Source organism: Phacochoerus africanus, chromosome 16 (assembly GCF_016906955.1).
Source record: "Phacochoerus africanus isolate WHEZ1 chromosome 16, ROS_Pafr_v1, whole genome shotgun sequence".
NCBI lineage: Eukaryota > Metazoa > Chordata > Mammalia > Artiodactyla > Suidae > Phacochoerus > Phacochoerus africanus.
In genome coordinates this window covers 5,879,222-5,905,949 of record NC_062559.1, presented here as the reverse complement: position 1 = coordinate 5,905,949, position 26,728 = coordinate 5,879,222, and the positions used below count along the sequence as shown (strand labels likewise).

Genomic DNA, 26,728 nt, shown 5'->3' with positions numbered 1-26,728 from the left:
AAAAACGTAAACAGGGAGGAGGAAAAGCAAAAGAGTGGTTTTCCATTTCTTACTCTTTCCCTGGGAGGGGCAGGCTGGAGAAAACACACGCAGGCGCCAGCCAGTTTTAGGATCCACAGCCAGTGGCTGTTTCTCAGGGTAGAGTGAGAAAAGACGGGGGTGTTGCTGGATAAGGTGTAAGCCAGGGCTGTTGAGGTGGGTATCAGCTGTCAACAATTCCAAGAGAGAGCGTGGTCCAGCCAGCCTCTGGTTACTCCAGCTGCCTCTGTCCGCAAAGTAGTCTGAGAAGGCGACTAAATGCGGGTGCAGGTACTCAGGGCTTCTCTCTGCCTGCCCTCCCTGAAATGAAGTCGGCTTCCCAGAAGCCCCCGGGGGTGGGCCTGCCCTCGCAGCCACAGCTGCTGGCCCTGGAGATGAGATGCAGGCAGCACACGTGGAACCCCTCACCTGTACTGTGTGCTGAGTTCCATCCAAAGGAGCCTGATTGATGCTGCTCCCGCACGTTCTTTTCATCAGCAAGCCTGCTTTCCTGGGGAGGCCCCTGCATTCCCAGGGTTTGGGGTGTGGACTAGAGCACATCACAAAGATACACAACCCTTTCTATGCCCCTGGTGTCAATACTGTACCTGCTCATCTGGCTCAAGCAGGAGGGTTTCACCCATCAGGCATGGCCCTGGGCACCCCAGGGAGCTGGTGAAGCCTGTCCTGCGGCGCATCCTGCAGATGAAACACCTTTTGCATGAAGACGCTGGAGCACCCACCTCTCTGCGTCAGGGCTGCCTCTGTCTGGGGAGGCTTGTCCTCGGCGAGACGCTCAACTCTCAAGAGTGGACGCTGTCTTCTGCAGCTTTTCCTCTTCCTGCACCAGGGACCAGCTAGGGCCTGGCATGGACGGCACGGTGGACGTAAACAGTGGGTACCGGCCAAAGGCTGGAAGAGCGCCCCTTCTGGTGGGGAGAGGGACTGCTGGGGGCCGCTCCCCGCTTTCCCCATTTACCCTACCTGTGCACACCTCCAGGGCCTTCCCCTCGCCGGCGCAGAGCTGGCTCCTGTGCGTGAGGTCTTTCTACTCCAGACCAGAGAGAAGAGGCCCTCCTCGACTCGTTCAGGAACTGCAGCTCCAAAGCCAGGGTGACGGATCCTTGCTGTCACCCAACCGAGGTGCCTCTTTCAAGCCACTCCCCACATGAGGGACACTGCCGCGGCCGTGAGGCTGCAGCCCCTCCTTTCATCCCCAGGCCGGCAGGCCCAGGCCGGGAGCGAGGCCGGCCCCTGGTGCCCCAGAACCCCTCCTCCCTCTGCGAGGAGGCTGAGGCTCAGTTTGCAGAACAAAAGACATCTTGCAGAGCATTTTAAGGACCTGTATTTCGCTTCTGCACAAGTTGTACAATTGGCCAGAATAACGACAGTTTGTGGCTCAGCGGCATTTTGAAGCGTCCGTTTCGCTCAGCAGGCGCCCCAGGTCGTGGGGCTGGAGACCCTGAGAGTTGGGAGGGTCCCGGGTGGGCCGGAGAGCAGGCTGAGGGTTGGGCTCGGGCTGAAGAGGGTGGGGACAGACAGGCGGGCAGGTTGGGGACGCGGTCCGGGCCAAGCACAGTCTCCCCACGGGAGACGGCTTCGGAGGTCCTCCGAGGCGGAGGCAAGGCCCCACGTGTCGCCTTCGCCCGCTGGGGGCTCTCGGGAAGCCGGGCCGCGCTCCCTCGGCGGATCCGGGGGCCTCAGGCCGGCTGCAGGGGCGCTGCGGCGGCGCAGCCCACCTTGTTGCTGAAGAGGCGCGAGAGGCTGCGCTTGGGGGCGGCGCGGCGCGGCGGCGGCAGCCCCCGCACGTCCCAGAGGCGCAGCGCGCCGTCGTGCGAGGCGGTGTAGAGCACCTGGCCGTGCACCTGCGGGGGTGGGGCGTGGCTAGGGCGGGGGCGGGCCCTCCCACCGGGCCCCGGCAGCTACAGCGTCAAGGGCTCGGGGCCCGCCCCGCCTCCCCGCCTCGGATCGGCGTGAACTGCGACTGCCCAGGCCGATTGCTAGGGAAGACTCGGCCTGGAGGAGGCTCTGCCCGGGGCGGGGGGTGGGTGGGAGCTGCGTGTCCCCCCCTTCCTCTCCCGGGCGGAGGGTGCAGGCGGGCCCGCCCTCGCTCAGCCCACTGGCCCCGCGGCCCAGGGGAGGGCGGGAGCGCCTACCTGGATGCAGTTGATGATGAAGGCGTGGCCGCGGAACACCCTCCGCAGCGCTCCAGACTGGGCGTCGAAGGCGCGCGCGCGGGCGTCCCCGCTGCCTGTGAACACTGTGAACACGCAGTGCGACTGGCCTCCCGCCCCAGAGCCCTCGGCCTCGTCCCCGACGCCGCAGGGCAGGGGGCAGGGCGGGGAGTGACGAGGACCCTCCCTGGGACCCATCCTCACCTCCCAAGGATGTCAAAAGGCAAATGGGAAATAGCAGAAGCCCCTTGAAAGGCAGGAGGCGGCACCTTCCTTATCTCAGCGCGTTCCTGCGAGTTCCAGGTGCTCACCGGGGGCTGGGAGGCGCCCTCCGTGGGCTGCCGCTGGCTCTGCAGGCCTGGCTGCCCCACCTCCCTTGGACTTCAGATCAGTCCACCCTGTCCTTCCAGGCGCTTCCATCCCTCCTGATTATCACCTGGGCCAAAGTCCCCACCCTTAGGCCATTTGGTGGAAGCCTTTGGTGAAGCTTGGCTTTTCTCTCAGGAGTTTCTAGCGGCTTTGAAGCCCCTGCCTCAGGGGGCCATCCCTCCCCCCACCATCTGAGCAGCCTCCTGGGGCAAAGACCAACCAGAAACGCGTTCCTCCCCCTCCTCAGTAATGAACTTGGTCCTCTAAACAATCCAGCCCCTCTGGGGTTCGCCAGAGTGCCGCTGCCCAACCGCCCCCACGGGAAGGCCCCGGATTCTGTCTCCTTTGGGCTTCTTCCTACATTCTTAGTCCAAGAGTTCTCCAACTGCCCTGAATATCACAGTCACCAGGAGGGCTTGTTAAGACACGGATGGTTGGGCCCACCTGATTTTCGGATTTAAGGAGGTCTGGAGTTCTCGTCATGGCTCAGTGGTTAAGGAATCCGACTAAGAACCACGAGGTTGTGGGTTCGATCCCTGGCCTTGCTCAGTGGGTTAAGGACCCGGCATTGCCGTGAGCTGTGGTGTAGGTTGCAGACGCGGCTCGGATCCGGTGTTGCTGGGGCTCTGGCGTAGGCTAGCAGCTATAGTTCCGATTAGGGTTCCTAGCCCTGGAAACCTCCATATGCCATGGGTGCGGCACTAGAAAAGACAGAAAGACAAAATAAAATGAAATTAAAAAAATAAGGAAGTCTGGGGTGGGGCCGCATGTCTAGCCAGGCCCATGTGATGCTGCTGGTCAGAGAGCTCCCTGAGAACACTGGCCAGAGGAACTCCCTCGTCCACTCATCATCTTAGCCTGGGTTTGCTCAGAAGCCAACCCTGACGCTAGGATTTGCGTGCATACGGTTCATCTGGCAGGGCATTCCAGGAGGTGGGAAGAGAACAGGAAGGGAGGCCTCCCATGCAGGTGTGTTAGTGAGCAGGGGACTGCTGGGGGCCTTGGGAGAAGGCCCAAACTGTGTCTCAGAGTTGTTCCACCCGGGGACAAGGATGCCGGGTGTTTATCCATCAACTCCCATTAGCCTCGACTGTGGGGTACACACAGCATCTGGTACAGCCACCAAGCATCCTGAGTGAGCCAGTCAGCACCCCCTGTCCTTGAAGCATCAATACCTTATCCCGTTTCCTGTGTGACCTGCCTACTCCAGGGAATTCCTTTTTTTTTTTTTTTTTGTCTTTTTGCCATTTCTTGGGGCACTTCCGTGGCATATGGAGGTTCCCAGGCTAGGGGTCTAATCAGAGCTGTAGCCAATGGCTTACGCCAGAGCCACAGCAACGTGGGATCGGAGCCGCGTCTGCAACCTACACCACAGCTCACGGCAACACCGGGTCCTTAACCCACTGAGCAAGGCCAGGGATCGAACCCACAACCTCGTGGTGGGATTCGTTAACCACTGAGCCACGACGGGAACTCCACTCCAGGGATTTCTGCTAAAGCTATTGGTGAATGTGGCCCTGGGCCTCTTCAGCTCCTTTCCTGCCTTTCCTCCACATGCAGTGTGGTTGTTGAGCATCCTGAGGGTAGGAAAAGGGTCTGGAATGAAGGCTGATCATCCTGTAGCCTGCGGGCAAGACCAAGGTCCAAGCTCCTTAACGCGGGCAGCAGGTGGGGTCTGCAGGATTTGCTGCCGCAGCAAGTTTCATCCCAGCCGCTGCCACGGGGAGGCGCTCTAGGCAACGTTCTTTTTAAGTTGGAGAAGCAGAGTCATAATCACATTTATAAGCTTGGGCACAGGAACAAGGGAAAAATCATTTTCCTGCGTCAGACACTGAAATCCTGAGGGCATCTCAGGCTCTATTTTCAGAAATCCACTCTATCTTCATCTAACACCTGTGCTGTGGAGTCGGTTGGAATTTTCCACTGTGGCTCCTCCCGCTTCCACCCCCCATTCTGCTCCCTTAACTCCTGTGCTAGAGAAATGACTCAGGCTCAGCCCCATGTGGGGTGGGCTTCCTGCTGCTGTTGGGTGTGTGCGTGTATGTGTGTGTGTCTGCACGCATGTGTGTGAGAGGGAGACTAGCTGGGGAAAGGGAGGGTGCTGGTGGCGAAACAGAACATCAGGGGTCGTTTTGGGAAAGAGATTCTCAGGAACCTGGGAGGCCCCCTCCCATGTAGGTGTGGTGAGATTGTGGGGTTTGCTCTCCCAGAACAATGCCTGTCTTCTGGACATGTCTGGGGTGTAAACCTGTGGCAAGCCAGTCGGACAGAGCCAGGAAGGCCCAGATGTGGGACAATTTGAGACCTGTGGGATAGAGAGCTTGCTGATTACCCAGTAAGCCAAGCAGCCCCTCTTTATTTCCAAAATAACCCTGATGAATCCTCGCAGCAGGGTCCCCAGAGATTTTCTTATTCAGCCTCTCCTGCAGGCAAGGGGTCAGGGAGATGTATGCAGAAGTGTTTGGGGGGGGCGGGGCGGTTTCCAGGAAAGATCTCTAAAGGGGCCTACTCATCTAGGAGACACATTCTTATGCCTTTCCCTCCTCTTCTTCATGCCTGCCTAAAACATGACATGATGGCTGGAGCTCCAGCAGCTATCTTGAACCATGAGGACCCCTCCTTAAAAATAGAGATTCATGCCAAGGGTGAAGACGTAAAGTCAAAAAAGGAATCTGGGTGCCTAACAATTCTGTGGCGCCATCCACTCTAGCCTAGATCACCAGCTCCTGAACTTCTACCTGAGAGAAAAACCAACCACTATCTCATTTAAATCCCAGTTACTTGGGTTTTCTCTTATCCATAGTCAAACCTAATGCCAAGGGAAGTCAAACCTACGTGACCCTCAAGTCTGGCTGGAGTTAAGTGGTGTCACCGTCCCACTTGAGAACTAGAGAGTGTCCTTGAGACCTGCTTTTGACCTGAAGGCTTCTGAACACACAGGTCACTGCATGTCCTAGGGAGCTAAAGGTGGGGAGGAATCCCAACAGCCTGATTTGCTTTTTTTTTTTTAGGGCCACACCTGCAGCAAATGGAAATTCCCAGGTTAGTGGTGGAATTGGAGCTGCGCTGCTGGTCTACACCACAGCCACAGCAACGCCGGAGCCAAGACTGCGACCTACACTACCGCTCATGGCGACGCCGGATTCTTAGCCCACTGAACGAGGCCAGGGATCGAACCCGCGTCGTCATGGATACTAGTCGGGTTCATTACCGCTGAGCCACAACGGGAACTCCCCACACCCCTGTTTGGACCTTATTTCCGCGGAGGAATAAACGTGCACAGCTGCCGCCCTTGGCCGCTGACCAAACTGAATGCAACTGAGGCTCAGCAGGGAGGGGAGTAAGAGGAAGCAGAGGGGCCCTGGGCGAGGGGGTCACTTACAGGTGCCCGCGTGGTACTTGAGGGCGCTCACGCTGTGTCTGTGGGCGGCGAACGTGCGCACGCGCTCGCCCGTGTCCGCCAGCCAGCACTTGACCGTCCTGTCGGCGCTGCCCGAGTACACGTGCCGGTTCACCAGCTGCAGGAGGAGGGCGAGCGGCATCGGACTCGGGCATCGCTGGCCGCCGAAGTCCTCCCCAAACCTCCCTGTGTAACGCGGGTGGGGCGCGTGCAGGTCTCGGTGGAGAAAGCGTGGCCCAGCCAGAAAGCCCCCTGCCCGCGCATCGCACCCGCCTGCCCACTCTGGTGCCCAGCGTCTGGCTGCCCTCCCTTCCCCGCAGGGCGGTGTGGCTCAGGGACCCAGCGTCAGATCTTGACGGGCCCTGACTCTGCTCTCACCTACTTCAGCCACAGATAAGGAGCCTGTCCCCCTCCTCCTGGGGCTCACAGACACGACCCCCCCAGTGCTCAGCACCCCAAGAGCAGGAACCGGAAAATGCCGGCCGGCCCCACGCCTGTGACTGCCAGGTGGCTCTCATTAGCAGTCGCCTCCTCAGGAGCAGCTTGGCCCCTGGAAGGTCAATGCGAATCCCCCTGGAGCTACTGCTGTGCCCTGGGGGTCTTCCAGCTGAAAAAGGGGTGCCCAGGCTCCAGCTTGCTCACTGGACTTCTGCTTGGGGAAGGGCAGGTAGGTGAGAGAAAGGTCTAGACATCACCTAAGTGGCCGCAGCGTGAGGCAGACTGGACCTGAGCATCCAGGGGCCACCGTGGGGTCCTGCCCTGCCCGCCCCCGCCCCTAGAGACAGACTCCCCCACTTCCCACTAGCTCCTGCCAGCTGGAGTGGCATTCACACCCCTGCCTGGTGTCACAGGAGGTGGGGAAAGGGGCTGGGAGACAAGGGAAGGGCCTGGGGGGGCCCCTCCCAGAGTACCCCTGGCCAAGAAGTCCAGTGTACCAGCCAGAGAGAGCCCAGAGACTACTGAAGTAATTCCACAAATGTCCTAGACGAAACACCACACAGCCCAGAGAGCTCCCAGCACCTCTCATGGTCGGAGACACGGCTGAGAACCCAAGGCCGACGGGGTGAGGTCCTCAGCTGCAGTTAGCTGGCTGATGTCGCCAGGTGTCCTCCTGCTTGGCCGGGGCCCAGGAGAGATGAGGCCCTTCTCCCAGGGGTAGTGGGTGGTGGGCCTGGAACAGGCTCCCTTTTTTTTCTGTCTTAATTTTTTTTAATCTTTTTTTTTTTTTTTTTTGCTTTTTAGGGCTGCACCTGTGGCATATGGACGTTCCCAGGCTAGGGGTCAAATCAGAGCTGCAGCTGCCGGCCTAAGCCACAGCCACAGCAACGCAGGATCTGAGCCACGTCTTTGATCTACACCACAAATCACAGCAACACCAGATCCTTAACCCACTGAGGGATCGAACCCACATCCTCATGGATACTAGTCGGGTTCGTTAATGCTGAGCCACAACGGGAACTCCCGGAACAGGCTCCCTCAACATGTGCCAAGTCCTCCTAGCTCATCGCGCACTGCCGGTCTCAGCCACTTTCCACGCCAGTTCCAAGGGGCTGACTCAGTTGCCCCACGATATTTTCCAGTTTCCATCCCAGAGAAGAAGACTCTGGCCCAGTACATCTTTCCACTCCGGCCACAGGACACACCTGGCCTTCGGTCAGTTGCTACGGTGGAGGAGCAGAATCTCAAGGAACACATGTGGCCTCCTGGAGGCAGAGACTGCAGGTGCTTTCCAGTGGACCAAGTGGGAGACGGGCATGGCCTGACTCTCGGGCCCTGCCCTATAGTCCTAATGGGTTTCTGACTGGCCCAGCCAATGGAGCCTGGCTTCTGGCCTCTCCTACTGGTGCTCCACTCCCCAGGGACAGGGCCTCCCCAGGGTCCAGAACACCCCCCAGACCTCCCCCCATCAGCACCACCCTCAGGGGCTTGGATCCTGGTCATCGATGGGGGCAGGGGCACCTGCCCAGCACCCTCGCCTACTCTCAGCCCTGTGCCTGGAGCCCGGATACAGCCCGGCTTCCCCAGGCTCACCTGTCCTCACTGTCCCCTAAGATCCCTGCCTACCTACTGTCCTCCCCAGGTTTTTTGTTTTTGTTCTTGTTTTTTAGGGTCATAGGTGCAGCAAATGGAAGTTCTCTGGCTGGTGATGGAATCGGAGCTACAGCTGCTGGCCTATGCCACAGCCACAGCCACAGCCACGCCAGATCCAGCCCACGTCTGCGACCTACACTTCAGCTCATGGCAACACCGGATCCTTATCGCACCAAGCGGGGCCAGGGATTGAACCTGCATCCTCATGGATACTAGTCAGGTTCATTTCTGCTGAGCCATGATGGGAACTCCCCTCCCCAGGTTTTTCACAGGTCCTCTCTGCCTAGAAAGTGCCCCTGAGCTGATCCCCCCTCATCTTTTGTGGGAAAGCCACCCCCCTGGGTCCCTCCCGTGCTGCCGGCACGGGGTCTGCACCCTGCCCCTAGGCTGATCGCCACTGGTCCCCAGTGTTTCCTGGCTGGCGTCACACCAACCGTCACTGCCAGAAGCAATCCCAGGTCTCCAGCGATCACGCTTCCCAAACTACCCACTGAGACCCAGAATAAGGGGCGCAGGTACGAGCAGCGGGTGAGTCAGGACCCCGGTGCGAGAGCTCCTGTTGTGGCTCAGCAGGAGCGAACCCAACTAGCATCCATGAAGCTGTGGGTTCGATCCCTGGCCTCACTCGTTGGGTTAAGGATCTGGCATTGCCGTGAGCTGTGGTGTAGCTAACAGATGTGGCTCGGATCCCGAGTTGCTGTGGCTGTGGTGTAGGCCGGCGGCTACAGCTCTGATTTGCCCCCTAGCCTGAGAACCTCCATATGCCGCAGGTGCAGCCCTAAAAAAAAAGACCCTAGTGCCACTCGGGCCACTCGGCCTCCCCATCTCTGCCTGCTCGGCCCCACAAAGGGGACACTGAGTGCGGAGACACAGGGAGGACGCCTCCTGCTCAGAGCTGATGTTCTGATGACGCAGGGCCTCCAACACTGTGCTTAAAAAGCCACCAAGCTGTACACTTTCAAAGCACAAATCCTACATCCAGAGGCTGAGGAAATGCTGGAGCGTGCTGTCCTTGGCTGGCCTCACGGCTCGCTTTGGCTGGTTTCCTGAAAGGAGACCCACGGGGAGCAGCAGGGTGGCCTGGGGAGGCCAGAGGGGCGTGAGGCAAATGGGAAAGCAGGGCAGACCCCGACGGCGAGTCACAGAGGCCGGTCCTGCTGGACTCCCAGCCCCCAAGGCAACTCTGAGGGGACGGGCTTACGGGCCATCTCCCTGGCGTGTGACCCACCCACTTGGACGGGGCAGGATGAGGCAAGGGTTTGGGCCTCCCCCTCCCCCTTGCTCACGGCAGGAGAGGAGCAACTGGGCCAGGTGGTGAGCAGGGCACAGCCAGGCTGCAGGCATTTTCCTATCAGAGGAGGCTCCCTGACTCTAGCATGGTATGGACCCCGTCACCCCTTTAAAAGCTGCTTGTTACAAGCACAGGTTACATGTTCAGTCCTGGGCTCACATCCTGTCTCTGCCCCTTACAAGCTGTGCGAGCCTGGGCAAGTTGCTTACCCACTCCGAGCCTCCATCTTCTCATGTGCAAAATGAGAAAAAATAATCCCCCTTGGAGGAGGCTGGGAGGATACATTTGATATCGCACGCAGCCTAGTCTAACCCGGGAGCTGGTAACACCCAGTCTCTGCCCGGCCCCTCTGGGTTTGGCAGGACAGGGCTTTTGCAGGAAAAGAACGAGCATCCAGATGAGACCGCAGACAGGCAGGCGCCCTGGGGTGGCCCCACACCACCAGCACGTTTCCTGGCCCTCTCTGGTTATATTTGAAATGTTTATTTCTTTTAAAAGATACGAAGTAAGGAGTTCCTGCTGTGGCACGACAGGATTGGCGGTGTCTTGGGAGCACTGTGACACAGGTTCGATCCCCAGCCTGGCACAGTGGGTTAAGGATCTGGTGTTGCCTCAGCTGCGGCTGGGGCTTAGGTTGAGACTGGGGTTTAGCTCTGATCCCTGGCCAGGAAACTCCAGATGCCTCGGGGCGGCCAAAAAAGAAACAGGAGAAAAAAAAAAAAGATATGAGGTAAGCATGACCTGATGCTAATATCTCATTTCCAAGCTGGGTACACAGGTGTGTGTTTTACTGTCTGCTATATTTTATGTCTGAGATGTTTCATAACCAACATTTTTTAAAAACATAAATATGAAAGTATGAAGGGACAGCAAAGGGTCTCCTTCTCCTCTTCACAAGGACCACCCGGTGAGCTCAGGCCCTGGGAGCTCCTCTGAAGAGCGAGGGTAAGGCAGCTGTCCCTTGACTCCACGGTTTGTGGACTTGACCTTGAGGAGGTTACCTGGAAGTGAGCCCTCCCTCTGCTCTGGCCCACCTTCTGCGCACTCTCGGCTACCCCCACCTGGCTTCTGGAACCCTCTGGGGTTGGCACGCGAATCCCATAATAGAGGGGAAAGGCAGGCCCTTCGGCCGTGGCCGATTTCTTGGGCCTCGCCTCTGCCCTTGGAAGGCTCAGAGCCGCTGTGGGCCTACGAGGAGGCGGGAGCGTGCCATGCGGGACCTTCCGGGCACAGAGCCAGGGGGTGGGAGGCAGGCTAATGAGGCTGGATTGCTCTTGTAAGCCTCATCTTTCCTCCCCAGCCTCTGAAAAGGCAGCTCATAACTTTATCTCAACACACAAAAGGGCCTTCCTGTTCCCAATGCACAGTGTAAACACACAGCTCCCCGGAGCAGGCCCCTCAGGACCCTGGTGGGTGACTGTCACGCAGCCCAACAGGAAACGCAGACAACGCCCTCCCTGCCAGCGCCAGCGCCTCCTCTCCAAACCACCGCCAGAGGCCAGGATGCTGGGCTCACAGAACCCTCCTGACCCAGGATGCTCCAGACACCAGAACCCTGCCTGTCCCGCAGGGCATCTGGGAAGGCAGCCTGCCCCTCCCCGAGCTGGGAGGATGGGGATTCTGCCAGATCCCCAAGAGGAGATCCGATCTCCGGCTCAGGTGGCTTGTCCTGTGTGTGGACATGCAGGAGACAGAGAAAGGGACGGAGGAAGGAAACAGACGTGAACGCTGAGAAAGAGGGACTTGGGAAAGTGGGCAAAGGCAACGCCCACGAAGGTCACCCAAGCCCAGCCTCCCACATCACGGCACAGCTCGACTGATTTGGTACCAGCGGCAACACCACAGAGACCCACTTACAGAGCGTCCACACCACAGGGAAGCAGCCCTCTCTCCTGAATGCGGCCTCTGCACCCTGGCTGCTTCTGCGGGGAGGCGGCCCCCGGGCCCGTCCCCTCCCCAGGGCCTGTCCCCTTCCCAGGGAGGGGACGTCAAGCCTCGATGAGCATCAGGCCCTCCATTCTCAGGAACATGCCAGGTCGGCCCTGCAGCGATGGGGGCCTGGGGTTCCCTCGGGCAGATCCTTATCCCCCAGCTGCTCTAGAAAATGGGGGCTTCTCTGCCCCCATTCCATCTGGGGGTGAAGCAGGCTCTACTCAATAGCTAAGTAATGAGCCCACGACCAAACAACTCTCCTGAATCAAGGGCTGTTGCCATGGAAATGGGGAGGGGCCACCTTGTGTCCCTCCCTTCAGACCCCACTTTGGGACCAGCCTCTGCCGGGGTGCCCACAGCTCCTCCGACTGGGTGCACGCTCCCTGCCCAGCCAACCACGCAGGCCCTCTTGCCCCCAACCTTGACCCCACACCCAGGGGCCCCCACACGCCATGTGCCAGTCCCCACCCCCACTCCCTGTCGGGGAGCCATCCCGGACCCGTCCCGCTGTGTGCCTGCAGGAACAGGACTGACTCCACACGGGGAGCTCCGCACACGAGCAGTACTCCACCCCAAGAACAGCCCACCCCAGGGGCACCCACCCTGGGAGCACCCCTCACTCCAGCACCCACCCCAGGGGCACCCACCCTGGAACACCTCAAGCTAGAAGCACCCACCCCAGAGCACCCCATACTGGGGGCACCCCACACTAGGGCACTTCACCACAGAGCACCCCACACTGGGACACCCCACCCTGGGAGCTGGCCTTGACCCTGTGCTTTCCGGGGCCTCTTGAGCACCCTCCTGCAGAGGGAGGAGCTCCGCCAGCCGGCTCGGAGCTCATTCACTCCTCCTGCCGGTGGCACTGGGCTCTACACCCCCAGTAGGACAACGCAGGGGACAGACTCACCCCCAGGATGACAGCAGAGGAGACACACTCCCCCCTGGTTGGCACCAAAAGACTGAGCCCAGACGTGCCCCTCCCTCAGGGACCCAGAGCCCATCCCTCTGCCCCTGCCCAGGACACAGAGCCACGGCTCCCTGCACGCCTCTCCCCATCACGCACGATGCTGCTTCCCAGGTGCCTCCAGGGCCCCCCCTTTGCCCTCCCACCTCTCCAGCTCTCGAGCTCGGAAACTGACTCTCAGCTCAGTAACACCCCCCATCACCATGTCCTCAGCAGGGGCTGAGTTGGAAAAGTGCAATTTATATGACCAAACAAGCATGGCAGGGACCTGGGCTGTTCTGGGGTTCACCAGGGGTCGGGGGTCCCTCTGTCCAAGCAAAATGGAGCCCTTCTCTACTCCACTGGTCCTGGGCTACCCTTCACCCCCCAAACCCCAAACAGGCCTCCTGGGGGACCACGGCACTCTGCTTCCGTCACCTCGAGCCCATCCCATCGCTTCATTTGTGACTCCTCTTAACCCTCCCGTCCATGGAAGGAAACCAAAACCCACGTGTTGCCAACGGCCGTAACCCTGGTATCTGTGACTGTGACTGGATTTGGCAATAGGGTCGTTAAAGTGGCAACAGTTAAAATGGGGGCGTGAGGGCGGAGCCTCACATCCCACACGACTGGATGCAGCGGGAAGACCGTGTGAGAACACAGGGGAGCGGCTATCTACAAGCCGAGGAGAGAGGCCCTGGGATGCCTTGAGCTTGGACTTCCAGCGCCAGAAGTCTGAGATCAACCTGTGCCCTTTAAGCTGCCCAGTCTGTGGTGCTTTGTTACACAGCCTGAGCTGACTAGTACACTGGGGGCAGGGCTCAGAGGATGCACGAGGGTGGGGCCAGGCAGGTCTCACCTCCAGACAGATGATGGAGCCCTGGTGCTCCCGGAACACGCGCAGCGGCTCCCCACTCAGGATGTCCCAGGCGCGGATGGTGGCGTCGGTGCTGCCGGTGAAGGCCGTGTGGCCAGGTGTGTCCAACACCAGGCAGAGCACGGCGCCCGTGTGGCCCCGCAGCGTCTGGTGGCAGCAGCCACTGGCCACCTGCCACACCTTGGCTGTGCCGTCTGTGCTTCCCGTCACCAGAAGCCCCCCAGCCACGGCCTCCTCCACGCAGGGAGCCCCAGGCAGGTCCCAGGGGGCAGAGTAGGCTAGAGTCAGCACACAGTTGCGGTGGCCCCGGAACTCTCGCGACACCTGCCCTTTGTCTACACTCCAGGCGCGAGCTGTGCGGTCATAGGAACTGCTGAAGAGCTGGTTGTTGGTGACCAGGATCCTGGTGGCAAGAGGGGGAGGGTCCAGGGTCAGAGGGCGCAGAGGGGGCCAGCGGGCTGTCATAGGGTCCCTTTGGCTGGCGCCTGACATGTTCACCGAGCCCAGGTGATGGAGGAGAACATGCAATGCTCCCATCTCAAGGCTGAAGCGTCTCGAGCCTCCTGCTCCAGGGGGACAGCAAAGGGACAGAAGAGCCGGAGGCAGAGCAGAGATCTCCCAAGCAGTCAGTATTCATGGTTCCTTTTTTTTTTTTAAAGTATAGCTGACTTACAGTGTTGTGTCACTTGCTGCTGTACAGCACGGTGACCCAGCCATACGTACAGACAGTCTTTTCCTTGGACCGACTTCTATCAAGTTCTGTCCCAGGAGATTGGATATAGTTCCCTGTGCTGTACAGTAAGACCTGCTTCCTGATTCTCATCCTCATGCTGATGTATGCTGAGAGCTTCTCCCCAAAAACACACGTCTGTCCGTGTATAACTTCAAAGGGCCCCTTTACACACCCCCGACAAAGTGAATCTGGCATGGGGTGTGTCGTCCATATGGGGACAAAGGGTCGGGATCCCAGTGACAGGGAAGCCTTGTGCCCCCTCTTTTTTTGTTTGTTTCTTGTTTTTTTAGCTTTTCAGGGCCGAACGCACTGGCATATGGAGGTTCCCAGGCTGGGGGTCGAAACGGAGCTACAGCTCCCGGCCTACACCACAGCCACAGCAACTCAGGATCAGAGACGCATCTGTGACCTACCCCACAGCTCACAGCTATGCTGGATCCTTAACCCACTGAGCGAGGCCAGGGATCAAACCCGCATCCTCATGGATCCTAGTCGAGTTCATTAACTGCTGAGCCACGACAGGAGCTCCTGTGCCCGTTCTTTTAAAAGGTCTTTGCCAGTGAGCTTAGCACGGGCAGGAGGAGAGATGATCATTCTGGCCGCCTCTGGGCTGTCTCACTTCCTGCAAATAATTCAGGAAGCAGCGCTGCCCACGGCTCCTTCCCTGAAACCGGGAGATACGCTCTCACCACGTGTGTGTTTCTAAAGGGAAGTGATGACGTGTGACCTCAGGGGATGGTCTAGGGGCCGGAGTCCGGCTGGGTGCAGCCTGGCGTGAGAGGGCAGGGACACCAGGCCGGGCTGAGCCCCCAGGGGCGTACACGCCAAGCCCAGCTCTGAAAACATGAGAAGTGAGGGCCACGTCCTCCGGGACACGGCTCACTTGTGAGCAGTTACTTAATGATGCACACGTCTACGCGGAGCTAGTGTTCAAGACAGCCAATGGCGGGCACGCGTGTGTGCGTGTGTGTGTGTGTGGTGTGTACATGAGTGAGTACGTGCACCTGTGTGTGAATACCCGTGTGTGCTGCGCGTGCGCTCGGGAGACGCCAGACCCGGCAGAGCATCATGTCTCGCCCTCGTTTCCAGGTTTACTCTGGAGGAGCAGGTGAATCGTTTCCAGCACACCCTGAGAGCTCCCTGGTCACGTGAGGGGTGGCCTCCTCCCCCTGTCCCATCCTGTCAGCCCTCCCGCTGCTCACAGCCTCACAAGAAGAGACTCGGTCACCAGCTACCTTCTCCAGAAAGAGTTGTGCGAAGAGCCCAGCGGGAGCGGAGTCCCGGGTCCTAAACTCAGCCCCCCGCACCCCGAGCCTGCTTGGCCCTGGTCTCCCAGGTCCCAGGCCTCCCCTACTCCAGCTAAGGGAGGGGGGCTGGAACTGAGCTCTACGGGGGTCCCACTGGGGTCCTTCTCCACTCAGAATATGCGGAGTTAACACAACTCTTCCACCTGGCAGCTCGGGGACGTCACTGTGTTCCCGCCCCGAGAGAGCGCCTTCTGATGGACAGGTCCTCCTGCCAGTTAGTGACGGCCTCACTCGCCCCTCCCACCCACTGCGCTGGACCATTAGGCCGCATGGGTCCCACGTGGACTCAGGCACCACAAAGCCCATGCTGCCAGCATCCCCTCTGGCTGAGGACATTCTTCTGTCACCACCACAACGGCGCCCCAAACACCCACTCACCCAGGGGCCCCTTCCTTGCTCAGTTAACTTTCCAGGCAGGTGCCCCTCCTGGCCAAGAGGGCCTGAGGACCGGTGCCCAGACTCCTGCTCATACACTGGGTGTCCCCTGGGGAGCTTGAGGCAGCTGCAAGTGACAGAAAGAGTGTCCAATTGATCTGATCAGCAAGGAATTTCTTTCTTTCTTTCTTCTATTTTTTTTTTTTTTTTTTTTTTTTTGTTTTCTAGGGCTGCACCTGTGGCATATGGAAGTTCCCAGGCTAAGGGTTGAATCAGAGCTACAGCTGCTGGCCTACACCACAGCCACAGCAACTCGGGATCCGAGCGACATCTGCGCCCTACACCACAGCTCACGGCAACGCCGGATCCTTAACCCACTGAGCGAGGCCAGGGATCGAACCGGCAACCTCATGGTTCCTAGTCAGATTTGTTAACCGCTGAGCCACGACAGGAGCTCCTGATCAGCAAGGAATTTCCATGGCTCAGCCCAGACCCAAACTCAACAACAAGGAAAGGCAAAGTCAAACCTCGTGAGAAGGAGGGGCTGAGCTATTTTCAACAGCAACACGGAGAGGAGAGGTTTGCAAATACCCTTGACTCTCCTCAGAACAATCCCCAAATACCCTTGACTCTCCTCAGAACAATCCCCAAATACCCTTGACTCTCCTCCGAACAATCCCCACTGCGCTCCTCCTCCCAGGCCCTGGTCCGCTATCAGGTACCAATTAATCCATCTCCTCTGGAATGCGTTCCCATCAGTTGGAGCTTCGCCCCCAGTGCCTTGCCCTGAGCCCAGCAAGGGGCAGATGTGCTGCCGCAGCCAAAGGGGTGTTTGTTGGTGGTGCCGCCTCTCCCTCACCCCCGCCTCCCAACCTCCAACCTGCAGCTCTGGGCAGTTAGCACTTGTCACACCCGGGGACACTTCTGTCCTGGGCCTCCCATTGCCACGTGCCTCTGATCACCTCCCCACACGTCCACAAGTGTTTCCCACAAAAAATTAGTTCCCCCAAGGCAGGGGCCCCACAGCCTACATCTCTGTCCCCTGGGACTCAGCCAGGTACCATGACAAGAGGCGATGTCCTGACTGCCTGGTGGCCTGGGGTGCCTGGGCTACACTGACCTGTTCACAATGGATGTGTGTCCCCGGAACACCTGCAGACACTGCCCGGTCAGCACATCCCACTTCCGGATGGTGCAGTCAGCGCTGCACGTGAAGGCAGCTTCGTCCTCCAGCTGGCAGAAGGTCACGTAGCTTTCATGTCCTGCAGACGAGGGCCGGTGTGAGCGTAGCAGGGCATGCCAGCTCCTGTTTCTCTTGGAGAATGGTTGAGATGGGGGAGGCGGGAAAAAAGCAGGGGGCAGAGAGCGTTTGAATCCAGAAGTGATGCATGCTCTGAGATGATGACTTAAATCTGGAAGAGTCTCAAGAGCCACGGGGAGCCAGGAACAATTCAGGGGACACGCAGCCTGCCCGGAATCCTTTTGTTCCCTCATCTTCCTCTCACTCCTTCCGCCCTCCTCTCCTTCCCTCTCCCTTCTCACGCATCTCCTTTCAGTCTTCTTCAAACTTTTCAGCTGTTCGTACTCATTCAGTCATTCAACAAACCCCATGTTACAAAGGCAGGAAGTATAGAGGCCAAGGGCATGGTCTTTGGAGCCAGAACGCTGGGCTAGCATCCTGTACCTCTATTTCCTCACCTGAAACGGGGAGAGTGATGATGCCTATCTCATGCAGCGGTGGGCGGGGGTTGTTGTGCAGACTGAATACATGCCAGGTGCCAGCTGTGCTTTCATTTGGGGAGAGACACCGTGATAGGCGGAACACTGGCCCCAAAGAAAGCAGATCCTAATTGCAAAATCCTAGAAATGTTACCTTTTGCGGAAACAGATACATTGATAGATATAATTAAGAGACAGGGAGATTCTCCTGGCTATCGGGTCAGACCCTAAAGGCCATTGCGAGCATCCTTTGTTTTTTTGTTTTTTTGGCTTTTTGCCATTTCTTGGGCCGCTCCCGTGGCATATGGAAGTTCCCAGGCTAGGGGTTGAATCAGAGCTGTAGCCGCCAGCCTACACCAGAGCCACAGCAACATGGGATCCGAGCCGCGTCTGTGACCTCCACCACAGCTCACGGCAACGCCGGATCCCCAACCCACTGAGCAAGGCCAGGGATCGAACCCGCAACCTCATGGCTCCTAGACGGATTCGTTAACCACTGAGCCATGACGGGAACTCCGTGAGCGTCCTTATGAGAAGGAGGCAGGGGACGATCTGAGGACAGAGAAGAAGGAGCCGAGACTTGCAGGTGCTGGCCCTGAAGACTGGAGGGGGGCGGCCACAAGCCGAGGGGGGCAGCAGGCACCAGCGGCTGGAAAGGCAGCCACCTTCTCCCCTGCAGGTTTCAGAGGGACCGCAGCCCTGCCCACACCTTCATAACCATCCCTGTGACGCTGACTTTGGACGTTCGGCCTCCAGACTGTGTCGGAACGAACCTGTTTTAAGGCAACCCAGTGTAACCACTGGTCCCAGCAGCCACAGGACACGAATCCAAGATAATTTAGACACGTTGCCTGCCTTCAAAGGGAGCAGCCAGCCCAGCAGGACAGACAGCTGAGCGTGACACATGCTGGGACGGAGCGTGAAAAGGATCACAGAGCAGAAGCCTGGGTGTGGCAGGCGAGGAAGGGTCTCTACGGTGCTGTGTCCGTCGGAAGAAGAGGAAGAGCGTGTGGAGAGGCGATGACACGGGGCTGAAGGGGTGACTGGAGCAGATACGGCACAGGTGCAAGTCTGGGACAGGGAGGGGGCCACGCAGTCTGGGGTCTCAGCCAAGTGCGCCTGGGCGGTTGTCAGACCTTTTGACTCTCACCTTGGCTGTGGGCTGTTTATGCCTCGAGCATCATTAAGCAGCTCCTGGGAGACCTCAACCCCTGGATCCACTAGGGCCTGTTTTTCAACCAGTTTCAACTGAAACTGACTCTCTCTTTTTTTTGGCTGTGCCCTCGGCATGCAGGAGTCCCCAGGCCAGGGATGGATCCTGTGCCACAGTAGTGACCCGAGCACAGCACTGAAAACACTGGATCCTTAACACTCAGCCACCAGAGAACTCCAAAATTGACTCTCTCCCTATTTTTTCTTTTTTCCTTTTTTTTTTTCTTTTTAGGGCCACACCCACTGCTTATGTAGATTCCCAGGCCAGGGGTCAAATGAATAGGAGCTACAGCCGCCGGCCTACACCACAGCCACAGCAACACGGATCCGAGCTGTGTCTGCAACCTACACCACAGCTCACGGAAACACCGGATCCCTGACCCACTGAGCGAGGCCAGGGATCAAACGTCCATCCTCATGGATATTGGTCAGATTCATTTCTGCTCCGCCACGATGGGAACTCCCCAAAACCGACTCTCTCAGAGGAGAATTCAGGGACCAGAAAATCAAGAGAATCAAAGGAACGTTAGATGAAGAGCCATTTCACAGGTGAGGAGACCGATGACTTCAAATAATAACATTGATGTGTTTACTACATCAAGGATTTTGATCGGATTTAAAATTTCATCTAGATGCCTGCTAATCAGTAGAGATTTAGAATCTCCTGGACAGTTTCAAGCTGATTCACAATTTTTTTTTTTTTTTTCTGGCCCTGGGTTCAAGCTTATTCTTGGAAGAATCCAACTTCCTGGGTTCTAAGAAACAGAATTTTTTTTTTAAAGTAAGAAAAAAAAGATGTTTTTCCATCTTCTTGGATAGCACATATCAGGCCTCCAGAAAAACGTTTGTATGACTTAAGTAAACACCAGAAGAGCTGCCAGCTGCTGCCCTGGAAGAAGCACCCCACTTTTAAAAGTTGAGGGCAAAATGCATTGGCAAAATGCAGTCCAGCTCTTCGCCAACCCTGAAATGTTTATAAAATATTTAAGGAGTGTCAGCGAGCCTTCCCTGAGACCAGATCTGCGGTCAGGAGGGCCCGGAACCGTGCGACGAATATCAGGCTTCCTCACGGGGCTGGAAGGTGGCCAGGGAGCTGGTCCTGCCCAGCTCGTGTCCTCACCCCCTGGCTAACCAAGGCCAAGAGGGGCTCCCTCGGGGTGTCACCTCCCTTCCAGGTGACCATCTCAATAGCAACTAATGGCAGGAAGGGAGAGTGCCAAGCGGACCTGCCAATCAGGCCAGGGAAAGCGCTGAAAACCCAAGCATGGCATCTCTGCTCACGGAAACCGCAGCCACTAACCAGGCGCTCCCAGGATCCTGAGAGCTCTTCCAACATGTGAGGTTACAAAGATGATATATTGGAGCTCCCGCTGTGGCTCAGCAGGTTGAGAACCCGACTAGTGTCTGTGAGGATGCAGGTTCAATCCGTGGCTTCGCTCAGTGGGTTAAGGATCTGGTGTTGTGGCAAGCTGCGGCATAGGTCACAGATGTGGCTTGGATCCTGTGGCTGTGGCTGTGGTGTAGGCCGGCAGCTGCCACTCTGATTTGACCCCTAGCCTGGGAACCTCCCCAAGCCGTGGAGGAAAAAAAAAAAAAGAGGATATATTCACTGATTGCAAATCAAAAGAAATGCAAACACATATAAACAAAGACTTAGAGAAAAGAGGTGATAGTGAAAAGAAGTTTTTGAAAAAAAAAAGAAGTTTTTCAACGTGAAAAAACCTCATCTCTGAAGCTGGGCCAGGCTGACCCTCTGTGCTCTCAGGGGCCTGGCCGAGCTGGCTGGGGCTCCCTGCATGGGTCAAGGTCCTCCTCCCATGCTCGAGTCCCTTCCAGGGGGACCAGAGAGATGCCCGCCTCACATCTGACAACCCCAGCGAGCTGACTTGTAGCACAAGAGCCCTGGGGGTTTGCGAACATGCCCACCCCCCCACACACACTATAATCCACAGACTAATGACAGGGCTGCATGGCCTGAGGGCCGGCAGGGTCACAGAGGATGGATAAAGGAGGGCTGGGAGGAGGGAGGGCCTCTCACATCTCCAGGGACCTCGGCCATGAGCTGCTGGAATTATGCAGAATAAGCAAAAATAAAAGCCAAACTAAAAATAAATATTTTTGAAGGGATGTAGAATGCAGATAAAATGTGGTTATTATGTTCAAAAGAACATGCTGAGACTCAGGGTTTGCTGCCAAGGTAGTCGGCCCCTCCCGCCTCCCAGCTCCACGGTCCCAAGGCGCCCTGTCCACGTGCAGGGCGGCTCGCAGCGCTGGAGCCCCGGGTCTGCAGTGGTGGAGGGGCCGGGCCCAGCTGAACTCACGGTCCGCTCAGCATGGAAAGCGGGGCCTCCACTCCTGCTGATGCCCCTGGCGTTCTCCCTCTGGGCCAGCGGGTCCCTGCCCCTTCTCCAGCCTGCTCCCTGCGGCTCTCCCACCCCCTGTGGGCTCCCTGTCCCCCCACTGCCCGCAGGGCTCAGACAGTCGGGAGCCCCAGCAAGAGAGTCTAGGTCAGGAAATGTTGGCCCAGGCTCTCAAACCACAGCCGCGCCTCCCCGGCCCTTTCTAGGCTGCAGTGACCGCTCCCACCTTCCCTCCTTCAGGCCGGGGGACAGCAACCGACAGCCCTGCTGCTTCCTTCCGCAGGTATTGTGGCTCCCCATGCCCTGCAAGCATCCCTGTAGGAAACTCTCCTGGCTTTAACATTTTGTTTTTATTTATTTATTTATTTATTTATTTATTTATTTATTGCTTTTTAGGGCTGCACCCATGGCATATGGAGGTTCCCAGGCTAGGGGTCGAATCGGAGCTGTAGCCATCAGCCAACACCACAGCCACAGCAGTGCAGGATCCGAGCCGCGTCAGCAACCTACACCACAGCTCACGGCAATGCCAGATCCTTAACCCACCGAGCAACGCCAGGGATCAAACCTGCAACCTCATGGTTCCTAGTCAGATTTGTTTCTGCTGAGCCACGACGGAGTGACCATTTTGAAGTGGTACTTGCACACCTTGGGCCATCTGCCCCCAAGTTCCCAGCCTGGGCTGAGGCTCTATAGTCACTGCCGCCACCATGGGGCCTGTCCTCAGCCCAGCTTCTCTCGCCCCACGACCTTGACCCTGCGCTCCTGCCTCCCTCTCCATCCTCCGGAGCCCTCAAGGGAGTTTACCTCCCCCTGGAGAGTGGTCTCTGCAGAGCCGAAGAACGCCCTGCCAGCGTGGGCTTCCTTCCCATCCACACTTAAAACAAACTGCCTTTTGATGGAATTCTTCCTTGACCGAGACAAAGTTAATAATGATCTGTTTATGTCTGAGAGCCTGCCCTGTGCTCCACAGGCCCTCTTACAAATATGTATGCGATGACTCGGCAATCCCGCTTCTGGGCAAATGCCCAAGAGAATGGAAAGCAGGGAGCGGAAGGCACATTTGTACACCCACGTTCACGGCAGCATCATGCACAACGGTCAGGGGAAACGGCCCAAGCGGTCACCGACCGACGATCACACAACGGGCCAGTATTCGGCCCTCAAAGGGAAGGACATCGGGGCCCACGCTGCCACCTTGGGAAAGCTGCACTCAGTGAAAGGAGCCAGTCACAGGAAGACAAGCAACGCACGATGCCACTTATACAAGGTACCTGGAAGAGTCAGGTTCCTGGAGCAGAAAGTACAGCAGCGAGGGCCCGGGGCTGAGGGAGGGAGGGAGGAATGGGGTTTTGTTCAATGGGGACAGTTTCAGTTTTGCTTCAAGGTGAAAAAGTCCTAGAGATGGTGGTGGTGACGGTTGCACATTTTGAACCTTGACGATCTCTGAACTGTACACTGAAAAAGTGATTAAGATGGTACATTTGAATGTCATGAGGTTTTTCAAGTGACAATTAAAAATTGCCTTGGTTTCAGGCCCTCTTGAGCCAAGAGGTGAACTCTGCCTACCCCAGGTCACCGAGTTCCCGCTCATGGGAAGTTCAAGGGCACACAGCCCCTCAGCGTAGCAATCATTCTTTCAGTCCAATCTGCCAGTTCCCCAGGGCGAGATCCGAGACTCTTGCACCTTTGAATCTGACACAGGCACCCAGCCCAGGCAAGCCACCAGGCAGGCGAGGGGGAAAGGGCTCTGGACCAGGAGGGAGGGGCACAGAGGGCTGGCCAGCCTCAGTTTCCTCATCCACAAAATGGGGATGCTAAGGCATCCCTGTTGTGGCTCAGGAGGTTAAGAACCTGACTAGTATGCATGAGGATGCAGGTTCGAGCCCTGGCCTCACTCAGTGGGTTAAGGATCCGGCATTGCCATGAGCTGTGGTGTAGGTCGCAGATGCAGCTCAGATCCTGCGTTGCTGTGGCTGTGGCGATGGCCTGCAGCTGTGGCTCTGATTCAGCCCCTAGCCTGGGAACTTCCATATGCCATTGGTATGGTCCTAAAAACCAAAAATAAATGCATAAATAAAATACATACATACATACATAAATCTGGGATTTGAAAAAATAAAACAATAAAACATAAAACCAACAGGCTCAAGATCAGCCAGTTACTGAAGCTAATTTACTCCCTGTGCCTCCATGAGCAGGGAGGTCACCCAGGATTTGCTGATTAGGGTGGAAAAACCAGCAGTGATAACTGGGCACAGAAGGCAGGAAGTCTGGTGCCTTCGCAAGGGGCTATACTGGCCACTCAGAACAGAGGGACCTCACAGACCTGTGACAGGGACCCAGGGTAAGAAAAACAGCCACCTTCCTGTGGGCAAGCACACAAATATACATCAGTAAGGGTGCATTTGCAGAACTCCTTCATGAACGAGTATTTCCGTCTATGTGTACTTCATGGAGTTTCTAAATAGGCGAAACTGCAGATGAAAGGCGGCAGCAGGAGAGGAGGGCAGGGTAGTCCAGTTGGGGGGATCAAATTTCAATCCTGCCGCCCCCCTGGGCTGGCTGTGTAAACCCCTGGCAAGCTACTTAACTCCGTGCCTCTGTTTTCTGTCTGCACGAGGAGGATAACAGGTCTACAAGGAGAGGGCTACCCAAGACAGCGCCCAGGGCGCTTAAGGAACCCCCGTTGTGACCACGAAGCCCTGGAGAGAGGAAATGTTCGGCCGCAGGTCATCTGGCCACTGAGAGATGAGGGAAGGCGCAGCTTAGCTGAAGGGGGCAGAGGGGCGATACCTTTTTGCGTGTTAAAACGTAGGTGATGGAAGTGATTTCATGCAGCGGTGGAGAAATGCTCTTCGCCCTGACAGCGGCGCCGCTCGGCTCACTGACCCCAACGCCACCCCCTCTGCACGGCCACCCCTCCCGGCGCCCTTCCACAAGTGTCCGCGACGGGCGCCGGCTGGACTTTGGGGAAGGGGTCTGCGGCAAGAGCCGAGGTCTGCGGCAGGCGAGCGGGCAGGGAAGAGGACAGAGCGAGAGGGCGCGGGACGCGGCCAGGCGGGTCTACCTTGCAGGAGGGCGCAGCACTGGCCGTCCGCGGTGCTCCAGAGCCGGGCGGTGCCGTCCTCGCTGCCCGTCAGCAGGCGCTGCCCGTCGGGGCTCAGGCTGAGCCAGTTGATGCCCCCGCGGTGGTCCGCGCAGACCCTCAGGGCAGACCCTCCGCCCCCCATTCCGCTGGTCGGGCGGGGACCGGGCGCAGGCTGCGCCCCGCTAGGGAGGGGCGCCCCGGCACCCACGCGGCAGCAGCTCCCTGAGGCTGCGGCCCGCGGCCATCGCGGGGCCCCGGCGCCGGGTTCCTGCAGAGGCACCGGGAGCGGCGGGGGTGAGGCGGGGGAGACAAGCTCCGGTGCGCCCACCCAGCCTCCCAGTCTCCTGACCCGGCTCAGGGGCGACCCACTCGGGACCCCCTGTCCCCGGGTGAAGCAGCCGCAGCCCCACCTGCGGGGAACGCCTCCCTCCCTCGTGCCCCCCGGGAACACCCGCACCCCACTTGAGCAGAGGCGTCTCGCGGGGCGCGCTGGAAAACCCAGATCTCCTCGCCGGGCGTCGGGGACTCGGGGGGCCCGGGGAACTGCGCACCCTCCTAGCCCCGCTCTGTGCGCTCTGGACTGCCGGGCGCCGAACAATACAGTCCAGCCAGGCTCCTCCTCAGAGACCACCCCTCAACCTGTCCCCTCCCACTTTTCGGGCCCGCGCTCCCGCAGACACCCCCCACCCCACCCCCTGGGGACCGATCTCAGCCGGCGGTCCCTGCGCCCGCAGGGGACCGCGCCACGTGCGGCGCTCCCGGCTGCCCAGCCTGCGCCTCTGGGCCCCTGCCCTCTGCCACCCCGGCCGGGACCAAAGGCCGGGACGAGGAGGAGGTGAATGGCAGGGTCCGGGCTGGGGAGCCGCACAAGCCAGGAACTCACTCGGGCCCGCGGCTGCGCGCCACCACCAGGCAAGTCTGCTCCTCCCGGGCTCCCCGCCCTAAGGACCCTGCCAGAGGGAGTTGGGGTCGCTCCCCCATGTTGGAGAGCGCCCTTAGTCCGCCCTCGCTGGGGAATCACGTACACACCCCAAATTCTAAGTCAGTCCCTCCAGCGGAGGAGGAGCGACCCCCGTGTCCCCAGGCTCGGCGCGGGCCTCTGACCCTCCACCGAGGTCTCCGCAGGAATCCCACGCCCCGGCTGCCCGCGTGTCCTCCTGGAGCGCGGGTCTGCTGGTTCCCATCAGCGGAGTTCCGGCTTCGCGGGGGGCGGGGAGGGGTGAACCCCCCACTCGGATCTTCCAGGTCCTAAAGGTAGAAGGATTTCCCGAATGCTCCAGGGCCCGTTAGAGGAGAAATCTGGGCAAACCTGAGGTCGAACTTGTGTTTGCGTGTTTGGGTGGGTGGTGCGGGCAGGAAGCAGGGTGGCTCTGGAAAGCCATCCCTCATCTGGACCACCGGTCCTCCCACCGTTGACCATGCCCAGACTCCAAGAGAAAACCCCATAGTGGGGTCCCACAGGGCGGGCACTGGGCCATTTATTCTCCAAGTGGTCAAAACCTGAGAAACCCATTCTTCCTTCTCCCAAACTTAGGAATCACCTTGCAGCTTGGCTTAAGGAGAGATCAGGAGACTTATTTCCCAGGTGATGGGGGCCCGTGAAGGGTTTGAGGAAGGCCTTAGAGTGGCATTTGGAGTTGCTGGAAAAAGACTGGTGGAGGGGACGTTGAAAGGAGGCAGGAGTTACGCTGCTGTGCTCCAGCAGGAGAGCTGGAGGAAGCAGGGGCTGTCGCAACCCAGAAGGGGACTCTTCAGACACCAGACGCCTGCTGGAAGGAAGGCCTGGGTAGACCTGCTGGTGACACATATTCAGAGATGCGTCTTCAGGCTGATCGTGAGTTCATTTTAGGACCTGCGTACTTAACGGGGCCATTGCAACATCCAGACGTGAAGGCTGATGGGCATCTGGCCATACAGGTGTGGCCTACAGGTGAGGCCAGGCAGAGGGGGCGGGAGTCAAGGGCCTGCCGAGAGTTGCGGTCCTTGGGGACGGTGGGGGAGGAGTGAGAAGACGGGACAAATTAAGACGGAGAAGAGCCAGAGGAGACCCCAAATGTTGTGAGCAGGCATCCGTTATCTTGGATGCTAAGAGGAGAGAGAGGGGGTTTAAGAAGTGGGGAGGTCCCTGGCAGAGGGGGCTGGCCACGGCCAACCCATCAAAGAGCCTGCTACTCGTCTCCCAGACGAGATGGCTACACCTCGAGAAAACCTGAACTTTCCAGGGGCCCACGCAATACTAGTGAGCCAGATGGAGCCACAGTTTTCTGTGCCTTAGTTGCCACCAAACCACCCCCACGCCCCCTGCCTTCTCAGCGCACAACACAACGGAGGGGATTCAGAAGCACTGCTGTGGTCAACACAACACCCACCAGCCAAGGTCCAGTACTGCTCACCCCCGCCCCATCTTCCTCTTGCTAAATCATGATGTTTTTGGTTCTTCTTCTGTATTTATCTTCTCCTGCATTCACCTCCCCTCTCACACCCCCCTCATTGGTTTGGCACAAAGAGGTTCCCCAGTGGGGAGTGAGCCAGCCCGTCTGTTCCCTTGCCTGTGTGGGGACAGTGTGTGGGCGATGGTGTGGGGGGCCTGGGGGTCTGCGCGTGCAGTGCAGATGCTGTCATGGGCCTGCTTCTTGCCCCTTTTCTCTTGCAGGTTGGGCATCACACACACTCTGCTCTGGTGACTTCGCCCAAATCTAACAGCAGTGCAAGAAGGCAGGCAAGGTGGAAAACAAGGCTTAATTCCCCCGAAACGGGGGTCTCCCACCTCCTACCTTGAGAAAACAGAGCTGTAGAGACCCAGGAGCCAAGCCAGGTCTGCCAGCAAAACCGT

General features: G+C 58.4%; 1 protein-coding gene across 3 annotated transcripts in view; it reads right to left on the bottom strand.

Annotated features, from left to right (window-relative positions):
* Window positions 1-1,567: 1,567 nt before the first annotated feature.
* WDR86 (WD repeat domain 86) overlaps window positions 1,568-26,728 on the bottom strand; it is a 31,516-nt gene continuing 6,355 nt past the window's right edge. Inside the window, exons 1-7 of one of the 3 annotated variants that reach the window (XM_047763779.1) lie at window positions 24,925-25,093; window positions 23,875-24,163; window positions 16,634-16,775; window positions 13,081-13,501; window positions 5,944-6,079; window positions 2,175-2,278; window positions 1,568-1,883 (exon numbers count right to left, since the gene is read on the bottom strand). In XM_047763779.1, the coding sequence (XP_047619735.1) occupies window positions 1,719-1,883; window positions 2,175-2,278; window positions 5,944-6,079; window positions 13,081-13,501; window positions 16,634-16,775; window positions 23,875-24,037 (1,131 nt within the window). In that variant the 5' untranslated portion in view covers window positions 24,038-24,163; window positions 24,925-25,093 and the 3' untranslated portion in view covers window positions 1,568-1,718. Of the gene's footprint in view, window positions 1,884-2,174; window positions 2,279-5,943; window positions 6,080-13,080; window positions 13,502-16,633; window positions 16,776-23,874; window positions 24,164-24,357; window positions 24,549-24,924; window positions 25,094-26,728 lie in introns of those variants that run through there. The other 2 variants (XM_047763778.1, XM_047763780.1) reach the window with 2 other exon arrangements.